This window comes from Mauremys reevesii, linkage group 2 (genome assembly GCF_016161935.1).
Source record: "Mauremys reevesii isolate NIE-2019 linkage group 2, ASM1616193v1, whole genome shotgun sequence".
In the NCBI taxonomy this organism is placed as follows: domain Eukaryota; kingdom Metazoa; phylum Chordata; order Testudines; family Geoemydidae; genus Mauremys; species Mauremys reevesii.
Window position 1 is genome coordinate 152,308,244 of NC_052624.1, and position 24,874 is coordinate 152,333,117.

The window sequence follows — 24,874 nt, forward strand, 5'->3', positions numbered from 1 at the left end:
TACATTGCCAGAGCATCCCAAGACCTGAATATCTTTCTCAATGAACATGCTTGAAGCACAAATCCTTCCCTTGGAGTAACCACCTGAGGAAAATTGCAGCTAAGGTGAGGTTGTAGAACAACCTCCTAAGGAAATTAGCTGGCACTTCATGGGGAGTGTAGCGGTGCTTTCTCCCAGCCCCTCCACAAACACAGTCAGAGACCAACTGAAGTGCAGCACCCGTGTCCTTTTATTGTTTGTGTCCGTTCCCACCACCACTTATTTACAGAGACCAACACTCTGGGAGACTGCTAACTTCCCAGCCAGCTAGGATCTAGAGCCCACACTCCTCCCTTTCCTGTCTCCCCCTGCTTCCTGTCTCTTAGCCAGCTTTATAGGGCAGGCTGGCTACCCAGGCCTGCAGGTGGATCCAGTCTGATAATTAGGGTGTGGCCCCTCAGCCAGCCCAACTGCTACCCTTCTTCCCCTGGAACAGGGCTAATGGGGGCCTGGCTTGTTTCTCCTAGCCAGCACCCTGTTACAGGGAGCAAATGCTCAAACTCTCTTCTCGTCTGGTTGAGCCCTCTGGGTTACTGTGCAGCAGAATACTGTGTTCCTGTCTGGCTTCATTCATCTCACATCAAATTGGCTCACACACATCTACACTCAACCATGCACATCATAACTGGAATGATTCAACCCTCAGCAGTACTGTGGCTTCCTATGTTAAGCAATATCACGCCTTCACACATTCATCATGAGGATGCTACAGACAGAATGGTTGAGAAGATCAGGGCAAACCCAAGCCTACCACTATACACAGACCCCTTCAACCAAGAACACGCTTGTTGTTAAGGCAACCGTTGTGGAGCCACGTGTCCTGCCCAGATTTCTCTGTGATGTCAATGTGGCATGAAGAATGGTTATAAAACTGATCTGACCATGCGTGTACATGACTTTGATATGCCATGTCTTTCATGGGCCCTTTGGAATGAATTTCTAATGGGCCAGGGTCAACATGCCGCCAGTGTTCACATCTGGGGCCGACGAGAGGATCCCACACGCAGCTGGGGACAAAGACAGATAATGTCATGTATCACTGACCAGAGTGGATGGTGGTCTGAGGCACTCTGCTGATGAATGCCACAAATTGCCTTGGCAAGCTCCTCCTTTGATAAGAAGAAGAAGAACCTGAATCCAGAAACATTGTCTATAGAGAGGTGCTGAGGAAAGCAGCAAACTATTCCCAGCATATACTCATTAGTGCAACATCTAAATTCTGGCACTTTGATTAGCTGGAAGGTTGCAAAGGTTTGATAGATCCTTGGTAGGAATGTTTTGTTCCACTCTTAGCTACTGAAAAATTCCAGTGAATCAGTTTAATGCTCACTGAAGTCAATGGTACTCTTTCCAGTGAGTGTTGGATTACACCCCAGGAGGAGATCAGATAAATAAGAGAGTTCTCATTTGCAGACAGCAGTAATTGACATACATTTCATCTTTGTTTTTAATATACTCTAGAGAGCAGTACTTCACTAGCAGAAGATAGGTGCATCTCATCTCTGAATTCTGTGATTCTGTTACATGATTTGCCATCTTGTTCCATTAATCTCCTCTGGTCCTTTTATTTCATAGATTATAGATTATTAGGGTTGGAAGGGACCCCAGTAGATCATCTAGTCCAACCCCCTGCTCAAAGCAGGACTAATCAAAACTCTATGTATTGCTATCAGGACTGGTGATGGGTGAGCCTGACAGTGCCCAGCAGTTGGGTTCATTAGACACCCATAGGTAGGATTTTGCAAAGTGCATTAGCGTACGTCTACCATGTGAAGAAAAACCCATGGCACCAAGTGTCAGAGTCCAGGTCAATTGACGTGGGCTCGCAAGGTTGAGAACAGCAGTATAGACATTCCCGCTTGGGCTGGAGCCCGGGCTCTGAAACCCATTGAGTGGGAAGGATCTTGAACTTAAGCTGGAATGTCTACACCTCTATTTTTAGCCCCTCAACCCAAGCCCTAGTCAACTGACCTGGGTGCTGAGACTTGGTGCCACAGATTTTCCTTTGCATAGTAGACACACCCACAGTGACATAGAAGCATAAGCCCTATAGATTTTCAATGAGACTTGGGTTCTTAAGTCACTTATGTGCTTTAGAAAATCAAACACACGTTTAAAATCTTGTTTGAACCTGTCGGTAATTGAGCAGGTTGAAAAATGGAATTTTCATCCCATAATGAATTCCACTTCAAAATTTTGTTTTCATCCTGAATCAATATGAAAAGTAAAATCTTGCAAATCTTCGCAGAAAGGAAATTCTGAATACCTTCAGTATGGAAACATTAAAATAACCGAGCTGAAACGTTTGGTTTTGATAATGTCAAAACATTAAATATTAAATAAAATTTATACATATTAAATATTCATTTTATTATTTTATATTATATAAAAGTCAGAACAAACTGAAACAGGAAAGTCAGAATGAAACAATGAGAAATTTTGATTCTGAAACTTTTCAATGTTTTTTCCATTGAAAATGTTGTTGAAATGGACACGTTCATGTGAATCATTTCCGTTTCAATGAAAGCACATTTTCTGATGGGAAATGGTTCTGTCTGTAACAGTGTCTTGTGTAATACAACTTCCTGCTTCATGATGATGTCTTCAAATTAAGTGGTGATAGACTCAAACAAAATGTCAGACCCAAAGGCCTCCAAGCTTTGGGGTTAGTCTCATTGCAGCTCCAGGTTTTGCAACTGACAATCCATGCCTGTATTAAACCTCAGGTTGACTGAAGTGAAAGGAACTTCAGTATGCTGCAAAATATTCTGAGCGGTAGCATTAAAACCAGTGGCAACTATAATGTCTAGCTCTGGGGGAGAGGGAACCCCCCCCCACACTCCAAACACAGACACACGTGGAGCCTTCCTGAAGTTGTGATTCAATGCCAGGACACAGCTGGTGCTAATGTTTCTGCTGATTATATTGGGACATTACTGAATGCTGAATACTACCTCACTCTGCAAATAGCTGTGATGGCATCGGTTGCTGCACAATGTGACTAACCATATCTGAGAATCTGGTCTATTGGATGTGTTTTATTTGTGAAAAGCAAAGCAATGACCACTTGCATATTAAAAATCAAGTGCAGACGTAACTCAGGAACCATCTGCCCTCTTGTTATAGCTATGAGAGAGAGAGAGAGTGGCTGAAAATATAAACTAAGCTATCCATAACCAAGTAACGGGTAGTTTTTTGCTTGAATTGCTTTACATAATTGATCTCTCAGCCAGCACTCCTTGCAGAGCAAGCTTTCTTAGTCTGACTAGGGAATCCCAGTGCTCACAGTGAAATCTGCATAGGTCTAAGTGGTTGGATAAGCCAGTCTGTCCCCCTACAAAATACCAACAGAATATTAAAGAGTTTCTTTTCTCTGAATGCAGCTCGGTCTAGGAACTGGTCATATCGGAGATCCTGTAGAAAGCTGAAAAACAAAATGACCAACATATGTTTAGATTTAGTTTGTGTTGGTCCTGCTTTGAGCAGGGGATTGGTCTAGATGACCTCCTGAGGTCTCATCCAACCCTAATCATCTATGATTCTATGTAGTTGAAGGAAGGCGAAGGGGAGGAGAATCAAAATAAGAGCCCTGCAGCCAAAATACTGCATCAGCATAAATGGTTTTTAACAGAGGACCCTGGTAATCATTGAACTTTTGGACCTTTCCCTATGTGTCCTGTCTTGCGCTTTGGCTACATCTCAGTGAATAAGCAGGTTATTATGGCTGTATTCCAGTTTTACAGTCTGCTTGAGTTATTCCTCAGTGGGCTTGACAGGGACTTCTAGCTTCTACTGGGCTGTGTTTAGCCCCAAGGAATAGCATGTCTTCCTCTGCTTCTGACTGGATTTCCACTCAGTGTGCCTGTCGCACATGCTGCTTGCTTGCTCTCGCTCTGAGCTCATGGCCAGATGTCTATAACTCAAGGACACTATTACAGTTTATATCACTAGATCAAAGTTTTGTGGGGATTTTTGCTCCTTCCTTCCTTCCCCTTCACTTAATATGATCCCTCTCTGGCTTAGGTCTTCCTAATGTGCCAGTCACCATGGAATATAAGATGACCTTTTATTGACTTTGGTCTGATCAATAGCACACCCACTCTGAGCTGAGAGACTACGTTCTATTCCTGGCTCAGCCATTGATCCAGTGTGGACCATGGGCAAGTCTGCTCTCCTTTCTTTTTGCCTGTCTTGTCTATTTAGATTGTAAGCCCTATGGGGGCAGGGTCTGTCTCTGATTTGTATGCACAGCACCTCATGCAGTGTGACCCCAGTTCCGGTTGGGGCTTCCAGGTGCTACTGTAATACATAATGGTGATGACAGTGATGGGCAATTATTGTTTCTCTTCTATGACTTGGCTAAAATCTGGTTTTGTTCTGAAAATTGTTCCCTTATGGAAAAGGTGTCCATCTTTAATAAGGATGAAATCAATTGGATTCTATAGAAATTTCTTTAAAAACCTATACAATTTAATAGAAAATGAGATCCTTTCTGTAGACTTTTTTAAAGCCATCTGATAGAATTCCATAGCAGGGATAACATTCACTATTAAACTGTATAGAATTATTATTATTATTATTATTTTTAAAAGCATCAGAGTTTATTGATCTTTTTTTGTTTAATTTTATAGGAACCACATAGAAGGGTAAAATAAAGAACATCCTGAAGCATGTTAAGCATAACTCATAAAATCCTCTTTCCCTTCTGCCTCCTCTGTTGAATGAATTGTGGAAAGATACAGACTTATTAGTGATCATGGTCCTGACCCAAAGCCCCTTTAAGTCAATGGAAAGATTTCAATAGATCAGTCCTTGTAAGAATTAATAAATGGAGCCTCCTATTTTATTTTATTTTTTTACCAAAAATAAGGGACACTTATTTTTTCCCCCAAATTTTCCTATTTTCCAACAAGAACTATTAAAAGGCTTCCATCTTAAATGTGGGTTGCCTGGAGGACATATTGTGAACTTGTTCAGAACAGTGGCAGAAATCTGGTTGATTTAAATAGCACTAAAGATTTAATTTTCTGGGACGATCTGTGTCCATTAAATTCAGAGTGAAACCATCCTCTGCTTTTCTGATATGGGCACTAGATGGTGACTCCATCAGAAGATGCTGACCAGGTGGGTAGTCTAGCATGTTGGGGTCAATGCTGCCCTCAGCTTCCACTGACTCCTGGGTCAAAGGCAGTTTGGCCAGCTTTCTAACTTGCCACAGAGGAAATGGCACAAAAATCCTAGCTCTTGCTGGCTAGAAGCTAGCAAATATGCAGTGGGTCACGTGTATGCTAGAGGTGCACTTCTGTTTGGCACTCTTGTTCTCTCTGAAGAACCATAATGTTCTGGGTAGTAAGCTATGACTTCAGATAGGATCAGAGGAGCATTCTTGAGAGAGGAAGAAAAACCACATTGAAAAGGGAATACATGTTTTTCTTCTTCCTGTCCAATTAACAAGGTCTCCCATGGTTCACCTGGCTGTGTATTTCTGTTGGACTGTGAACTGATTTCTGCAAATACCCTTTCTTTTCCCTCTAGGCCAGTAAAGGTAGCTTCCAGCTCAAATTTGCAGTTTGATGTAGCTTGGCTCTCTAAAAGCCTCTGGGAGTGGAACACAGGTATAGATCACACAATGTTTTCAACTGTAATTCTAGCCATCTGTTGAAATATAATTTCAAATTGGCATCGTTATTCTGGACAGTATTGGATGATTTCTTGTCGCTGCCCAATAAGGGGTGTGTATGTGTGTGTGTTTACCCTTTTCAATTTGCACATCATTGTTTGGCCTGTTTGGAACATGAGAGCTCTGACTCCTGTAAATGCAATCACTCTCTCAGCAGGATTCTCAGTCTAGCCTGTGAAGAATGAGAAACAGTTTCCACTCTCCCACCAGGTGAGGGATTGCAGCGGAGGATGGTAAAAATTCAGGGTCAGAAGGGACTAACACGTGAAATGACATTGATTGCAGTTCTACCATCTCATGAGTACCAGTGCATTAGTCTGATCACATAGCGATTGCCCTTGATTGATGATTTTCAGTAACCATGGCCCCTATTCAGTGAAGCACTTAAGCACAGGTGTAGTCCCATGGTCAAAGTCAAGCACTTGCCTTAGTGGTTTGCTGAATCAGGGACTGTGTCAGAAAACTGACTGGTGGGGTAAATCTTGTACTGATTTTGATAGAATTCTGTTCTCTATCCGTTCTTCACCGAGGTCTCTGAGCGCCTTCCAGTAGTGGTGTGACTAACATCTGTCATGGGTGGTTCTTTCTTTCATAGTCTCCCCAGGGGGAGCATTGGGTGTGCGGTGTATTGTTTTACTTTGTTAGAGTTTTGCTTTGTTTAAATGTACACACTGCTATGAGTTTGTTAGGGAAAGCAGGTCAAAGAAGTGTGCTTTGCACTCAGAGCAGAAGATGGCGAGGTTACTTCCTTTGGGGGTTGGTGCCACCAGCTTGAACTCAAGTATCAGAGGGGTAGCCATGTTAGTCTGGATCTGTAAAAATCAACAAAGAGTCCTGTGGCACCTTATAGACTAACAGATGTATTGGAGCATAAGCTTTTGTGGCTGATGAAGTGGGTATTCACCCACGAAAGCTTATGCTCCAATACATCTGTTAGTCTGTAAGGTGGCACAGAACTCTGTTGCTTTTTACAGCTTGGACTGGCTCCCAAGCAAACTGTCTCCTGCAGACTCAAGCTTTACCCTGAATTATATCAATTATTTTTTACCTCATTTGGGGAAGATTAATTATAACACTTGCATGAAAGAAATTAGAGTGGAGTCTGCTTATTAGCAACCTCTTGGTTCTCAGCAAAAAGTTGCTATTATCCGAAGGCTGACGAGAATCAGAAGGCAGATTTGAGGGGCCAACCAGCCAGGGGAAGAAGTGCTGGGACATACACAGTACCTCTCCCTGCAGCCCCATAAACCTGCCTCCAGATGGAAGGGGGGGCTGAAGGTAGGGCAGCAGCAGGGTGTTTTGCAGGGCTGCAGGGAAGGAAGCTCTGGGATGTGCTGCAGAGGAGAAAGGTACCAAGCTGGCCCCCAAGCTTCCAGCACCCCCATTCCCTTCAGAAAGTCCTAGCATCCAGGTTACAGCCCCTTCCCCACTGCTGCCTTGGCCACAGCCTCTCTTCCCAGATGCAAGCATATCTGTGTGACTGCAGCCAGACACAACACAAGAATAAGTTGTCAATAAGCTGCATGCCTGTTTCCAGTATTCAAATCCCATAAACATTAAAGCCAGTGGGATGAGATTGGTTCCTGGCAAAATGTTGCTATTAACCAGAAGTTGTTAATATCAGGGTTGCTATTACAAAATATCCACTATACATGTTTTGCAAGTACCTCAGAGCAACTTAAACAAATGTTGAAGCACATCCCATGTACTCAAAAGGAGGCATGAAAAGTTAAGTGACTTGCCCAAGGACACAACGTGAATCGGTGGCAGAACAGAGAATGGAGTTCTGACTCTGAATCCCATGCTATAGGAATCAAAGCCATGATACCCCTCTTGAGGACCTAGCCCTGGTTTCACTATAAAGATACAAAGAGTGATATTTTTAACACAGGTTAGAGATGAGGCCTGTGAAACTCTGCATATCTCCAAACAAGTGAACATACTTTCAGAAAGGTAAGTGCTAACTGAGGAAAGCTGTGTATTTTGTTATTTTCAGGCCTTGTCCCCAGAGTATTTTGAAGATACCCATAAGGATCTGAGGAAACAGTCTGTAGGAGTAAGGCTCCTCTTCCATACTGTAAAGCTGGCTTGGTTAGGGCTTTCTCAAGTGATTAATTAGGGCACTAGCCTGGGACGTAAAAGACCAGCATTCAATTTCCTGCTGCGATAGACTTCCTGTGTGACCTTGGGCAAGTCACTTAGCTCCTCTGTGCCTCAGTTCCCCTTCTGTACAGTGCGGGTAATAGCACTGCCCTGCCTCACAGGGGTGTTGTGAGGATAAACACAATAAGTATTGTGAGATACTTGGGTACTATGGTAAGGGGACCATAAAACTACATTAGATAGAGTCTAATAGTAATTATTGTGGTTGTTATATCACACAGACATCCTTGGTCCCTTGCAATCCCTGCATTAATGTAATGCTTATGAAAGGTACCAGAGTGACACCTTTAGTATTGATCTATCCAGGATAAAACAAGCAGCATCAATACAAAGTTATTGGACCCCACCTAACCTACACAACAATGAATAGTCCCTTAAAATGACACATGCTAAGTAAGGGCTAAGAGGAGTGGATAGAAGGCCAGGTTTTCCAAAGAGCTCAGCACCCATAGCTGGGACTGGGATTTTCCAGAGACCTCCTGTCCCATTGAGGCACCTGAATGAAGTGACCGGATTTTCAAAACAGCTGAGCTTCCACTGAGAACAGGTGCTGCTGGTGGCTGAAAATCTGGGCCTGAATGATGATAAATCTTCCGACTCTGGGGTCCGTTTGGTTGTAGATCTTCCTGCTTAGCCTGCCAACATAAGAAGGGAGAGGAGCTAGTAGTGATTTGGTTATACGGACACGTCTGGCAAGGAGCTGGACAGACACCACCAAACTCACTTCATATAAGCCACTGCAGAGCTATCCCATTGCAACAGCTGTTGCTAACTGCCAGCGTGGGCTGTAGCTTAACGTGACCCAGGACCAATCCTCAACTCGGTCATCAGGGGGAAAAAAAGCGACACTCACAACCATTGTATCTGTTTATCTGTTTCGCTGTGTCCAATATATTGTTTCTTTAAAGAAAAGGTCCTTTTTTTTTTTTTTTTTTTTTTACATATGCAACCCTGCAGCAAACTTTTATTGTAAATTCGCCCTTCTCCCATATGCTGTAGTACACTTGTCCAGATGGGACGATGAATTTAGCTGCTGTCAACATGTTTCATGGTTATATTTCCAAGACAAACCCTTGAACAACATGCCCAGTTTTCACTTGGGATGAACGTGATTACTGATGTGGGTTTTTCCCCTCTCCTTGGGAATTCCTCTTGTAAGATTCAGAAGGCAAATCTAGCCACAAACTGAGTGCAGTCTTTGTTGTATTTAGCAGCCTGCCTCTAAGCTGTCTTCTTCAGATACCGCATGTGGCAGATACTTTTGGCAAGCATCTAGGAGAGCACAGGTGCAAGGAGGAAGGATTGTCTTTGTTCACGGCATTGATCTGTGACTTCATTCTGAAATTGAGATTCAATAACTGTTGCTCACTCCTTGTGTGACCTTAGAGTCTGAGACAAGTCATTCAGGGCCAGATTTTCAAAGATTTTGGGCACTTTTGAAAAATCTCAACCAGTGTCTATCTGCATTTTTAGGTGTGTAACACCTTTGGAAATCTGGCCTTGAATGATTTGTCTAATTCAGGGGTCGGCAACCTTTCAGAAGTGGTGTGCCACGTCTTCATTTATTCACTCAAATTTAAGGTTTTGCGTGCCAGTAATATATTTTAACATTTTTAGAAGGTCTCTTTCTATAAGTCTATAATATATAACTAAACTATTGTTGTATGTAAAGTAAACAAGGTTTTTGAAATGTTTAAGAAGCTTCATTTAAAATTAAATTAAAATGCAGAGCCCCCCAGACCGGTGGCCAGGACCCGGGCAGTGTGAGTGCCACTGAAAATCAGTTCACGTGCCGCCTTTGGCATGCGTGTCATAGGTTGCCTACCCCTGGTCTAATTCCTAATGAAATCAAATGGGAGTTGGGCACCTAACCTGCTTCGGCATATTTGAAAAATTGCACTAGGTGACCAAATACCTTTGAACATCTGGCCCTAAATCTCTGTGTCTCAGCTGATCATCTGTAAAATGGGGATAATTATACTTGCCCCATCCTCAAAGGGATATTATGTGGATAAATAATTGAGAGGTTCCTCATATATGATAGTTCACATATCAGTACCAAGCAGAGATAATCAGAAATTGGGATGAATGTTTTTGAAAGAATTTTGTGAAATTTTTTGGTCCCCAAATTACTGTTTTCTTTTTAGAGTGCTTGAGATTTTTAAAAGATTCAAAATTTCAATAAAGAATTTTCATAAAAAGATATAAAAAATCTCCAGTTTTTTCCCTACACTCCTCCCACCTGCTCAAGTACTTAGAGAATCTTATTAAAGTAGCTCCTGGATTGATTTATTTTCCCATTGTTAACGAGTGCTGACCAATAGCCCCTGCAATTATATTGGTTTGAAGGAAAGCACAAAGGAATGAGATGGAAACTTGGACCTCTGACTGTTCTCACTTTGACTTGTTTTCTAGTCTCCAGGCAATGTTTACTACCATGCCAGCTTTCCATATTATTTTGGTCGGTGTGACCTCTCTCTCTGTAAGATCAGCGCTCCATTAGAAGATGAAATCAGAATCCTTTTTTAAAATCTCCAGACAGATGCCATAGCAGAAATCCATCCTCATCATCAGCCTCAGCTGATGGTAAACCATCTCTGCTGTCATGCACAAGCTCCATGATTGCCATGCTATGGCATCTGCCAGGGCCAGGGATTTTTGCCCATCAGGCACTGGGATCTCAACCCAAGAGCTAACATCAGCTTTCTAAATCTACTTACCTATTTTATGGTTTTATACTGCCACCCATCAGTGTAATATTTGCATACCTTTTTGCATGTAAAATCAATAGCAATAGTGACTTCTCTAGTGGATTTTATGATGAGGCCTTGTCTTGAAATGCTTAGGCTCAAATTTTTAAAGGTATTTAGGCTTTGCTGCACTGAGCATCACAAGGCCAAACTCATTTAGGAGCCAGAATTTTATTTTCAGAAGGCATTCTGAAGAATTCTAAATCCCATTGACTGCTAATGAAATTTAGACTGAGTACAGCAATGCCTAAATACCATTTAAAATGTGAGCCATGCTGACCAGTAGCATAGCTGAAGTCCATAGAACCATTAACTGTTAACTGTGGGCAAAGATGGTAGAATCCTGTTCCTAGAATTTGGTGGTTTGATTTAATCCTTTTGTTAATATATTTTTATAGATGTTATTAGTCCAATATTAGTGTTCACGGAAAGTATGATAGACACGACTGACAGCCTTGTAGTCTGTCGTCTTCTGTTCACCTACCATAAAGGTACAGCATGAGCATTAGCAGTGCAGGTTTTTCCCCTACATTGCCTCCCCCAGGGAGCCTCATCTCTGATACGCAATGAACATTTTTTAGGAGTGATACAACCACTCATTTTTCATGCCCAGCTGATCCCTGGGCGCTCTGCTGAGATTGCCAGCAAGGGTGCCGGTGTGAGGGTGTTTTTGGTGACATAAGATTTGTTCCATTTTTCTGTTCTGAGTCATTGTCTAATGACTTCTTTACTCTTAACTGATAAAAACCCATTTCCCTGGCTAAAACTATCAGTGACTTACACTTACATACAGTTGAGAAAATCAATAGTGGTTGATAGAGCAGATGCCTGAGCTGACATAGTAGTGCTATGTGTGTAAGAAAGTAACTACGCAGTTCAGAGTAAGCCAGATATGTTAGGCCAATTTTGAGAATATGGGTGTACTTGTGATACAGACTCTGGGAAGCAGGAGATCTGGGTTTAAATGATGGCTCTGCCACAAGCACCTTGTGTGACATTGGGCAAGTCACTTAATCTCGCTGTGTACGAGTTCCACATCTGTAAAATGGAGAAGATAACCCACCACATATTTGGAGAGGCAGAGTCTTAGTGGATAGAACTCTGGGGTCAGGAGATCTAAGTTCTGTTTCCAGCTCTGACCTTCACCTACTCTCTGACCTGGAGTAAATCACCCTCCGCTCCCACCATTTGTCTAATTAGATTGCAAGCTCTTTCTGTGTACAGTGTCTCACATTCTGTGTTTGCACAGTGCCTGGCATGCTGGATCCCTGATGCCTGTAGGTGCTACTTAATACAAATAATTGTGCTATGTGTAATGCACATGCTCTTGTAACAGGGCAGAATTAGATTGAATACCCCTTCTTCCTGTGTTAACTATTCATTGTTTCATCTAACTGAGAATGTTGCACATTCTCAGTGTCATTGGGTTGACATATACTATGGAGAGATGCATATCTCTCATTCCTGCAATATACCTGTCTGTCTGGCATTACTATAGCAAAGAGAAGAGCTCTGTGTAAGCTTATTTCTCTCACCCACAGAAGCTAGTCCAATAAAAGATATTACCTCTCCCACCTTGTCTTTCTATAGCAAGGAGAGGCTTTCTGAAGGTACTCGCATAGTCCCTGCCCAGCACTGTCAGAAAGACAGTTGATTCTTCCTTATTCTCAGTTATAAGTATCACCAGATGTATCATATTGAAAAGTGCAGGGCATATTAACATCAAGCTTCCAAAAGCCTTCAGAATCATTTTGTTCCACTTGCATAAAACTGCCAGTCTAACTGAATTAATGTCCTGAATTCAAAAGCTGTGTCACTGAGTCCAGTTTATGACCTGGACTAAGGATAGGGCACAGGGTGGCACGCAGTGCTGTATCGAGGCTTTCCAGTTTTGGAACTTGGTGGGGTGGGGCAGGCCTCTGGGACAGGCTGGAATGGGAGGAGGGCTTGAAGTACGCTGCAGGGAACTGAAGGTATAAAGAAAGAGCACAGAAGGGGACACGGGACTGGAGGCACAGAAGTAGGGTGACCAGGTGTCCTGTTTTTGAAAGGGACCCTGGCGGCTCCGGTCAGTACTACCGACTGGGCCATTAAAAGTCTTGTCAGCGGTGCTGCGGAACCAAGGCAGGCTAGTCCCTACCTGTCCTCGGGCCCCGTAATGCACCCAGGAAGCGGCCAGCAGGTCTGGCTTCTGGGAGGGTGAGGGTTGGGGGGGCAGAAGGCTCCACAGCATGCGCTGCCCCTACCCTGAGCACCCACTCCCTGTGGGCGAGAGCAGTCCGTGCCATGGAGCCTCCTGGCCTTCCCCCCGCGCCTAGGAGCCGGACCTGCTGGCCACTTCCAGGGCACAGCACAGTGCCCTAGGACAGGCCAGCAGCCTGCCTTAGCCTCCGAGTGCGCCATTGACCGGGAGCCACCAGAGGTTAGCCCACACCCCGATCCCTAACCCCCTGTCCCATCCCTGAGCCCCCTCTTGAACCCCAGCCCTGAGCCCCCTCAAACCCAGAGCCGCCTCCTGCACCCCAGAGCCCTCACTCCCCAGCACCTCAACCCTCTGCCCCAGCACAGAGCCCCCTCCCACCCCCTGAACCCTCACCCCCTTCTGCACCGCAACCCAGTGCCTCAACCTGCAACCCCCTCCTGCACTCCGAATCCTTCGGCCTCAGTCTGGAGCCCCCTCCTACACCCCAAACTCCTCATCCCCAACTCCACCCCAGAGCCAGCACCCCCAGCTGGAGCTCTCACCCCCTCCTGCACCCCAACTCCCTGCCCCAGCCTGGAGCTCCCTCCCACACTCTGAACTCCTCATTTCTGGCCCCACCCTGGAGCTCGTACTCCCATTTAGGGCCCTCACCCTCTCCTGCACCCCAACGCTGTGCCCCAGCCCAGGGAAAGTGAGTGAGGGTGGGGGAGAGCGAGCCACCGAGGGAGGAGGAATGTAGTGAGCGGGGACGGGGCCTTGGGGTAAGGTGCGGTGCTAATGTGTTCCGTTTTGTGCTAACAGAAAGTTGGCAACCCTAAGAAGTGGTCATGGAGAGGGTCAGGGTGTCCGGGATATGAGAGGAATAGGCAAAAGGAGTATGGGAAAAGAGGAGCCGGTAGAGGAGTGGGACAAGGAAAGGCAGAATCGTTTATCCATGTTACAAATTTAGATATAAAACTTTAAGTGATTATAAAGTGTACGGTATTAGCTCAGCTTTGCTTCCTCTGAATTCAGTGGGAGATCTTCAATAAGAGTGGTGTTAGCTGAGGCTGGGTGCTGTTGAAAACTACACACTAAGTGTTTAAAGTTTTTTATTATAAATAAAAGACTCTCCTCTTCTCCCCCATCTATCCCTTGCAGGTATAACTCACACAAATGAGATCTCCTGGAAAATGTGTATACAAAAACCAAAAGAACATTGTTAAAAAGAGCTAAGGTTGAAAATGTGACTGTTTCAGTGGAGTCCAGTTACCACCGAAAAACAATATCACAGTTTACAAAATTCTGCACCTTTAAAAAGAAATAATCCAACAAACAAAAAACAAACAAAATATCTGGCATAGAATAATTTTGGAGCCCACTGCAATGTAATTTTCCATCCATACTCACTGTTATCCCATCTGATTTACATCACCCACCTAGCTTTAAATTTGCCCCTAAAATATGCAACTGATTACTAGGAGAAAATAAAATCTCATGGCCTACAAGGGATTCATTTCCAATACTTTGTAGCCTAAAGTATCACAGCATGGCTCAGTCCACAGAATGACATAGGTTAGATTATATACAACACAGTCAATATAGTTAAAATACAAATTTACAAGGCATGCATTTACTTATCTAATCCTAGAGCACAATGTAATCAACATTTTTTCAAAACACCAAACCAATCAATCATTGCAATTCTATACATTAAATATTCTCCTACTGCTCCAACACATCACACTGAGAAGATCCATAAGACTTTGGCATAATTAAATGTACTTTGGAATTATCATCCTTTCAGAATCTTTATTACACTGTTAATAAATAATAATTAAAATCAGTGGTATGTATTCAGTATCACACTTCTATTATAGAACAGAATAAGCAGGCAAAGTTAAGGAGGGGTGAATGCTGGTGAGTGACAAAGGATTATATGACATTGGGGAACTGGCTGGGCCTTTTATCTGATTATTACCATCATTGGTGGGTTTGGTTTTTGGTTTTTTAAATCTTTAAGATGTGTAGATTTTCATGAAGGAAGTGTAATATTTTAGGCAGTTGTTACCTGAACTCCACTAATACTAAGGTCATGATTTTCTTCTTAGTTACATTGGTGTAAATAGGGAGTTACTCCATTCACCTCCATAGAGTCAAGTGGTGTAAGAGGAGAATCTGGCGTGTGCACACACACATTCTTAAATGGTCACATACCTAGTTATTTGTATTCATCACAGACATTTTAATAACATGCCTTAGATTTTTATTCAATAAGAATCTCAGGCTGCATGGCCCTCTGTGTTGTGTCCAATATAATTAAGTCTTGACAAGTTATGATATGATCCATACTAAATAGAGCAGACTTTTTTAGCAGAGGGTGGGGAGAGACACCAAAAACCAGATCTTTTGTAATACAGCTCAAAACCAGGCATTTCTGATGCTAGAATAAATGACTATACATACCAAATCTGTTAATACAAATCTGATAGAATGATAAAAAATGCTGCTGCTTCAAAGAATTTCCTGTTAAGCAAACACCTCTGGGGAAACATACATGAGTTGCAGTTAATTTCAAACTAATATTTAAGGAGGGTTTGGAGTACAGTTGCAAGTGATTGAGCTTATATATACAAATGCAGGCCTCACCCTATTGGAGCTGGTCTTTTACAGTAGATGGTTGCTTTCCCTCCTAAAGAGCCTGCTTCCCATTAATGTTGTTTGCCAATTTTGTCTTATCAGAAACAATGCAGACTTTTTGTATAGCTAATCTACCAGAGATCACTCTTCTCCTTGCTGTGCAGTGCTTCAGTGGACTGTTTGCTACAGATTTGAAGAAGCAATGGGTGAATCTGGTTCTAATTAAAAAAAACAACAACAAAAAACCTCATGACAACCATGTCATAGAATATTAGGGTTGAAAGAGACCTCAGGAGGTCATCTAGTCCAATCCCCTGCTCAGAGATGTCCCAGCTTTCTAACCTGGCATGAAGTTGGGGCCAATCTTTCAAAGGCATTTAGCTGTCTAAAGATGCTGATAGGCGTCCAGTGTGATTTTCAAAAGTGCTGCAAGAAGGTTAGGCACCTAACTCGTATTGGTTTCAGTAAGCTCCCCCGGCCTGTTTGAGGCACTTTTGAAAATTGCCTAAACACCTCTGAAAATATGTCCCTGAAAATATGACCCTTTGTTGTGGCTGAAGATAGCTCAATGAAATTTAAAAATCAAACCAAAATCCAATCCGTGACCCTGTTTCCTACACATGGTTAGTGAGCTGAGCAGGCCCCTCTGGAAACAGGTTGTAAGTGGCTTGGGTTGTATAAAAAGGCTTTTCAATGGATCTTAACATCCATGCTACAATCCCTTAAAATTCATCAGCACTGACTCTTGTGTACATGAGCTACAACCCAGCAAATCACTAAAACACAAGTTTAACCTTAAGCCTGTGTCTAGTCCCACTGACATCAATGGAACTCGACACAAGTGGCTCATGCTATTTTGATTTGGAATACAACCCTGAATCAGTAGATGGCAATAATATAATTTTCCTGTACATCTGACCTGCCTGAAACCTTGATCTACTGGAAATATTGTGTGTGGGAGGGAGCCTAATCTACAGCCTGATTACTGGACCAAAGCAGTTCCAATAAAATGGATAATCATCCCAGTGACCAGTCCTCAGAAGTTTTCTATGATTAATTGTTTTGCATTAAAAATGGGGGTGGGGAGTAGAAAAATCTTTTTTTTTTTTAACTTCTTTGCTGAAATTTCAAAATTGTTCTAAACTTTCAAAGCTGGTAGGGAAAAATCTTGATGATTTGGGGGGTGTCAATTTTTTGTGGAAAATTTCCATGAAAAAATCCAAATTTGAATCATTTCACACAGCTCTACTTATTTTGCACCCTATTGTGAAAGTCCTTTTATTTTTAGGGAAAGGAGGCGCAACTAAGCAAAACTTCAAGATGGCCTGAGCATGCTTAATTTGGTTGCTCCCAACAGATTCTGATGCCCTTTAGTCACATTGGGTAGAGCCCTAGTCTTCAAAACTGAAAGTCAATGGGATTTCTTGAGGACATAATGAAGTGGATAGGTTTTCTGGTGTGCTTTCTGTTCTGTTCGGAGAAAAGCTTGAAAACGTGAGTCCTACAGGTGCGATTTAAGATCTCATGAGTTCCAAGCCAGTCTCATGATTTCTGAACACTTTAGTTTGGCCACACTGAGAATGCATTTCAGGAGCTAGATGGCAGACTGCAAACACAATAATTTCCTATTTTATAGATTCTTGGCGTGTCAGGGGGATTTATTCCCCTCCCCCATACCTGTAGTGCTTTGAATGTAATGCTAAACAATTTGTGTGTGGCATGTCCTTTTATTTTATTTTTTTCTTTTACTGGAATGGCAAATTAATCTTCTAAGTATTAGTGCACAGACCAAATAAAGAGACCCCACCAAGTTTTGGGAATAGTGCCTCACATCATAGTACTCATCTTTGGTATTTGAAGTCTAGTGAAATTGCAAGTAGCCATAGCATAGTGATTAGCAGAATTTCTTGTTGTTCACTGCGGTGTGACACAGAGCATGCAAAAAGCCCCCAAGTGATTAAGCACGCAGCAGATGAAAAATGTCTTCAGTTTGAAGATCCCAAGCATTTGTTTCCGTCGTGTGGACTGGATTAATGAGACAGTTTGTCCATGTAGTACTGGGTGAGGGAACCTACTTTCTGTGGATTGTGAAGACCTTGTCCAAGTTAGCAATTAACTTTAATCATGGAAGTAGTCCCACTGACATCAATGAATTACACTGTCATTTTTACTTCAATGGCACGGCTGATGTGCTTGAATTTTAATTATCTTCAAAGGGAGTAGGCATGCTTAAAGTTAAGCATATGCTGACATGCACTGTTGGATCAGGGCCCAAGTTAGCTGAAAATTTGAAGACTATATTTTGTGAAGATAGCCAGTGAGAATCCTGAACTTGCACCCACTGAAACAATTGGAAAATTTCCCATTGATTCCACTGGATGTAGGACTGAGCCATAAAGTTAGTTTCTTTATACTAAGGATATTTTCTAAGCAGTTTTGAAACGAGTTAGAATTGTACTGTAGTCCCCGCATAAGGTGACTCACCCCATGAGGTGGCCTTGAAGGCAGTTCAGTAAAAACAGGTCAGGCCACCTTAAATCGTGTCTACATTCTGGTTTTAACTGGTTTTAAAATTGGCTTTGCTGAATAAATTCGAAGATTGCCCCGGGGTACTCAGCATTGAGCAAGCCACTCTGAAAACAGATTGCAAGTGACTACTGTTGTATAAGAACAGAGGATTTTCAATGGATCCTGACACACCGGCAACAATCCCTTAGAAAGCTACAGATCTCATGCAAGTGAACCAAATATGATTTGGTCCATTGTGTGCACTGGTGTGACATGAAATGGGGAGAGGGATTTTTTTTCCCAGACATTATAACCTCATATTGAGGTAATGCAGTGTTGCTATCTGGGACACAGGAGACCTAGATTTTATTCCTGGCTCTGTCGGCACTGTCTAGATGACCTTGAACAAGTCACATCACCGCTCTGTGCCTCAGTTTCCCCCACTTGTAAAGTGGTAATTATGCTTGCCTCCTTTGTAATGCGCTTTGCGATCTACTAATGAAAAGCATACATAAGAACTGAGTATTATTATTTGGAAGGTTAGTTGAGAGCATAACCAGAGAGGAAGGATGGTGTTTTGGTTAAGGCGCACTGGGTTTGGGTTCAGATTCCCAGATTTGATTCCCAGCTCTTCCACAGATTTCCTTGGACAAGTCACTGTGTCTGTAAAACCAGAGTAAGCATCCCATTTTGTCTCTTTAGACTGTAAGCTTTTCAGGACAATTAGTGTCTCATAGTTTGTCTTTTCTACAATACTTAAGACAATGGGGTCCTGATCTTTGTTAGGGCCTGTAGATTCTACTATAAGTAATAAGGATTATCTACATTTTGGTCCCCATAACCCAAATTGGCCTAACAATTGCTACAGTGTTTGTGCAGTATCCCCAAAATGTTACCTCTGTAACTATACTAGTTATGTTAGCATATTTGAGCTCTGTGACTTAAGGAGAAACACTAATAAAATGGAAGGGTTAGGTATACTCCAGGGATGAGTAACACAATTTCACAATAGAAAGTCCCGTGGTACAAGGCTTCAGTTCTTTTGTTTTTAAACAAACTTTGTAAAAAATGCATACTTGCTGCTAAAAGCAAGGAAGAGTTGTTGTTTTTTTCTTTTTCTCCCACCACTGGGGCATTTTTTCAATGCATATTCATGTTTGGGGAGGTCAAGAAAGTGGCAGCACTGCAGTCAGAAGTCCTTGTCTCATCTCTAGGTTAGCCAAAGTATAGACAGCCAGAATGGAAGAGATACTGTGGCTTGGTAATTACAGTTATCATCACTTGAAGTGTCTGACTTCTATATAGAGGAAAGGAAAAAGTAATTCAGGCTTCTGTCTTGCCTTAGACCTTTTGGACCAGATCCTGCTGCCAGGTAAATCAATTGCAAAACTCCCTTTTGTCTTTGACGTGAGCGGAATTAATTATTTTGTATTATGTTAGTCCCTAGAGGACTCAGTCAAGATCAGAGCTCCATTAGGGTAGATAACTGTAAAAACTTATAATGAGAGAAAGTCCCTGGCCTGAATACTTTATAATATAAATAGATGATAAAGGGGAAATGTGGCTTATTTTCCCCATTTTACAAATTGGAAATGGAGACAGAGAACGGTTGTTTTGTGCAAGTCCTTGCATAAAATTTGGCACAGAGTTGGGAATTGAACCAAGATTTCATGAATACTAATGAAATAATAGAAAAATAGAAATGCAGGGCTGGAAGGGACCTCAAGAGGCAGGGCCAGATATGCCTAAACCATCCAGTTATTTGTCTAACCTGTTTTTAAAATTCTCCAAGGACTGGGATTCCACAACCTCCCTTGGAAGCCTGTTCCACTGCTTAATCCTTGTTATAATAAGAAAGTTTTTTCCTAATATCTAACCTAAATCTCCCTTGCTGTTAACTAGGTGGACTACTACTTATCCTACCTTCAGTGGAAATGGAGAACAATTGATAACAATCCTCTGTATAACAACCCTTACCATATTTGAAGACTGTTATAAAATAATCCAACCTCTTTTCTGAAGACTAAACATGTCCAGTTTTTTTAAATGTTTGCTCATAAATCAGGTTTTCTAAAACTTTTATCATTTTTGTTGTACTTTCTCCAATTTGTCCACAGCTTTCTGAAAATGTGGCACCCAAAACTGGACACACTACTCTCAGCTAAGGCCTCACTAAGGCTTTGTAGGGTGGGACAGTTATCACCCATGTCTTACATACGACATTCCTGTTAATATATCCCAGAATGATATTAGCCTTTTTTCTGACTGCATCATATTGCTGGTTCATATTCAATTTGTGATCCACCCTAACCCCCAGTTCCTTCACAAGTAATGGAGAATCTTTACTCTCTTAGCCCTTATAACTTGTTCCACAGATCACTGAAGTCAATGGAGAATTCACATTAACTTCAAGCACTTTGTCTTTTAAGAATACAAACCTGAACTAAGTGAAGCATGACACACTACCAAATATTGTCAGGATTATAGAGCTGATTGAAATTTTTTGGGCAGAATTTTTTGTGATAGAAAAATATGCTTTTGTCAAAACTGACACTTTTCATGGGAAAATGCCAACATTTCATAGAAAATGTCTACTAATCCCATCACAAATTTTAGGTTTTGTTTTGCAATAAAATCTTTTCTTCTTCTTCCGATTTTCAGTTTCAAAAAACCAAAAGGACATTTTAAGTCAGTTCAATCTGAAATACTGATTTGTAATGAAATGTTTTTTGTTTTTTTGGTTTTTGACTGCTCTGCATGACTGCACTGAAACCATCAAATCTTATACCACTTTGTAGGAGAGTTCCAAGTTCAGTTTGAGCTATGGCTCAGACCATGGCAAACATGTTCCAGATGGAGTTTGCAATTCACCAAAAATATGTACTGCATAGAAGAATTGGTTAATTACTGGCCTTTCCCAGCATTGGGATGCAGCCAATAAAGCACCAAGTAACATTTTCCTTCTTTCTGTCCTTCCGTAGCTTGCACAATATACATACTATAATTGAATGTCAAAGAAGTTTATGTGGTATTTAGACTGCTATAAGAAATGCTAGGTCTGAAAATTGGTCTGAATAGATGGTCACCGTTCTACGTGAGTAGGTTCTTCAATTCTCCTCTACAGTAATGCTGTGTCCACCTCTGGTGTTTATTATTCTGTTGTATTGTAAAAAATTTTCCTGGCACTTTATGAAGTTCAAGCAACTACATTTATTACAAAGGGAACATAAATTATTACTATTTTATTGTGACTGAGAAAATAGGTTCACGCTGTGGTGCCGTTATTTTTAATATTGTTTTTTCAAAATGTTTTTAGGGTGATGCATATAAAGAACATCATAAAACTGCCTGCACAGACCATATGAATGTGAGTGCGCTTCTAGGAGAAACAGTTGTGTTGGTCAGAAAATTGAAGTCTTTGACCTAACACCTGCTACCCATGAAAAGAAGAGAGAAAAAAAACTGCATTAAAAAAAAGCTTTAGGGATAACGGGATGGTTGAGGAGACTGGGTCTGAACCCTCTCATCTCTGGAGCAAAGGTTCACTTCTTGTGTAGGTTGCTACTGCTGCTCATACTTAGCTATTTTACAGACTGCTTTCCAACCCTATACTTTTGAGTGCTTTGCAAAGGATGGTCAACATCTTTAGCCCCATTTAAAATATGAAGAAACTGAGGCTCAGAGAGGTTAATAGAGCAGGTCACATAGGTCAGTGTTAGAGCCATGGACAAAACTCAGGTCTCCTGAGTCCTGTTTCCTCTGACAAAAAGTGGGCATGTGTGAACTGCTGGATGAAATTGCTAAGGTTAGACCTGATGGCAGAAAACTTTTGTGTCACGGGGTGACATTGGCCCTCTAAGAGAAAGCAGGGTCAGTACACCTGCAGTGACTGGTCAGCGCCCAGTTGAGCTTTAAAGGAGGGTACCTGGACTGAGAGTGAGACCCGATGAGGGGGAGTCTTGCCACGTCAGACTGACAGCCGGTCAGAAACGGGGCAGAGTGAGTGGCCATGGGGCTCTAACTGCCCACTCTCTGGGAATAGCGAGCCTTGGAGAGAACTAGGACTATGGGGGGAAGCAGGAGTAGCAGGACTGCCACACTCCCTGGGGAGGGGAGGCGGAAGGAACCTGCAAACTAATGAGGGCAGTTGTAGCCCAGGGTGAGTTGAGGAACTATGTTTTGGTTGATTTGACCTAAGTTTGGACAATAAAACTGCACAGAAGAGACTGTGGGTGTGGCAGTGAGTCCTTAGCAAGGTGGGGAGGAGCCCTGCCTTGTCACAGGACACTGTGAGTCGACCACCTATCTGGATTTACATGGCACACTAATGCTTATTAGCCACTGACTCGCAGTCCGGAATGCTATCCCCTGAGCCATAGTGAAATCCTTTACTAACTGTAAAAAGCTGTTTGGTAGCCCCTGTGAAATGAGTTAGTGGTCTTGGTCTAGCTTCTAGTGGACAGGTGTCTATATGATAGTTATGAGGACCACTACAGTTGTCACTGATCATCCCCTTCTAGGATATTTTATACAGAGGCCAAGGAATGAATGGGCAATGAAGACTGAATTATATCATCACCGCTAAAGGTTGATCCCTACAGCTGAGTCCTATCAGTGAAAAATTTGGAGGTCTGAACTGTCACTGTACTTACTTTGTACATACAGAGAATATCAATTACTAAAGCTATCAATCAAGCATGTTTCTCACATGAGCACTAAAATAACATTTGTGAAAATTATTTCCGAGTTTGAGGCTATAACCCTTTTTTCAGAGGAAAAAATCTTTAGCAAGCTGCATCGTTTCAAAATTCATGCGTTAGAGATATCTCAAAACAGTGCAACATCTTAAACCAGCATGGCATGGTATTGATCGTATTGTTCCAGTATTGTATGTAAGAAAACAAATGAAATATCATTTTATTTAAAAAAAGTCAACAAATAGCTTTTTAATTTAAATTTACTTGTAAAATAAATAGAAAAGGAGTCAGTGAATCCAGAACCATGACAAAGAGCCTCTTAAGTTGTGGGTGATACTGTGGAATATGCTAGAATCCTGGAAAATTGATATTCCACACCAGGCTACTCAATTTTGTGTCACATTTTCTACAGTAATCCCTATTAATGAGATGACATTTACCCAAAGAGGCATCTGGGTAGACTGTAATCTCTTTGGGGCAGAGACTGTCTCTCATTTGTGTGTACACAGTGCCTGGCACAATGAGTCCCTTTCTCCTGCCCTTTGTCTGATACTTCCCTGTTTTGCGGGGGTGAGGGAGGATAAATTCATTCATGCTTGTAAGATGATCAGATACTGCAGCAATGGGAACTCTGGAAGTACCTAGATAGATTATTACTTACTTGTATTACCATAGTGTTTACAGGCCCCAAGGGATAGTTGGGCCCCATTGTGTTAGCTGCTGTATATAGGATTAGATGGTTTCTGCACTGAAGCTATTACAATCTCAATAGACTAGACAGGCAAATGCAAGGAGCAAGTCTCATTTTCCAGATGGAGGTAGAATGAAGCATGAAGTTAAGGTGGGAGTTTCAAATGAACCTAAGAGAATTAGGCACCCAAATCCCTTAAAATCCCTTTGAAATCCTGTCCTAAGTGACTTGACCAAAATCACATGAGAATTAGATGGCAGAGTCCCCTATTGAACCAAGATCTCCCAATCACAGTCTAGTGCCATACCACCTTTCCTCTTGATAGATAATTAAATAGTGAATTCTGTCTAACTTTGCCAATTTTCAATGATTAATTCCTTTGACACATCTATTTTGTCCAGTTTCAATAAACATCTTTAAGGGCGACTGCTTTAAATGCTTATTAAGATTTGATTTCCTCCAGCAAAGGTTGGAAACCTGCACTATATTAGCAGTGCTTACTACAGGTCTCTTCATTTTTTTGAAGCCGCGGGGTTTTTTTTGTTTTTTTTTTTTAACCCTTGCAATTTTATAAGCATGTTCTGCTCCTGATCCCCCAACAGTGAAACCAGAATGTATAAATATTTCAGACACGTTACATGAGCTTTGTTGTCCCAACCAGCAGACCCTTTCTGCTAAAGAGGCACTGGGATCCATCAATGGTATGAACTTTTCTTCCAGTGTGATAGGAAGAGATTGCATTGCATTGTGTTACACTGTAGTAACATTTTCCAGCTGAATGCTCTCCACACCTGTACCGTAGAAAAGTATAAAGGTAACTATGTCAACCATTGTCTGGTTGGCAACCAGCTCTTTGAATGACAGACATGCACCTGACCTCCTGTTACCTAGCTAGTTTGTTTATAACTGGTTTCTGAAGGTTATGTCACACTTATTATAGCTAAAAGTATCATGTTTCCATTGGAGCCAATGCACAAGTTTTAAGGCTCTAGTGGTTTGTAACTTTCTGGTCTCTTTTCCTGTTTTGCTGTAAGTTTATTTACTTTATCCCGGGGTAAGTAAGAGGGAAGGGAAAAGAGGTAGTTACCAGGGAAATTAATGGACACTTAAATAATTCTCTCATGTTTCCATTTACATTAGAAGGAGCAGACAGAGGCCAAAAAATTAGTAAGTATTATTTGAATTGCAGTGCCCCGTAGGAACTCCAGTCATGGACCGGGACCCCATTGTGTTAGGTGCCGTACGAACACAGAACTAAAAGAAAGTCTCTGCCCCAAAGATGATGATATCATTAGCATTGAATTACAGTTGCTCCTTGAAGCCACCTCTGAAATCAAAGCTCTGTTTTGCTAGGCAATGTCGTACACGTTGTTAGAGACGGTCTCTGTCCAAACCATGTACAATGCCCTATAGAAAGTCCTATTGAATTCCGTTAGTTCAACAATTCAATTAATTCTTCTCTATGCATGGGATGGGGAAACAAGAGCCCTGGATTCTAGTCTTAGCTCTGCTGTAAGGTCATTA

General features: G+C 41.9%; 1 protein-coding gene across 27 annotated transcripts in view; it reads left to right on the top strand.

The window, feature by feature from the left end:
- Nucleotides 1-24,874, top strand: part of LRRTM4 (leucine rich repeat transmembrane neuronal 4) — a 726,983-nt gene that overhangs the window by 675,452 nt on the left and 26,657 nt on the right. For 2 of the 27 annotated variants that reach the window (XR_005595074.1, XM_039527449.1), the window contains one exon: nt 4,671-4,712. The exons of the other annotated variants lie outside the window; for them this stretch is intronic. Coding sequence is in view for 1 of the 2 variants with exons in the window: in XM_039527449.1 (XP_039383383.1) it covers nt 4,671-4,694 (24 nt within the window). In the remaining variant the exon portion in view is untranslated. The remainder of the gene's footprint in view (nt 1-4,670; nt 4,713-24,874) is intronic. 27 annotated transcript variants of the gene reach the window in all.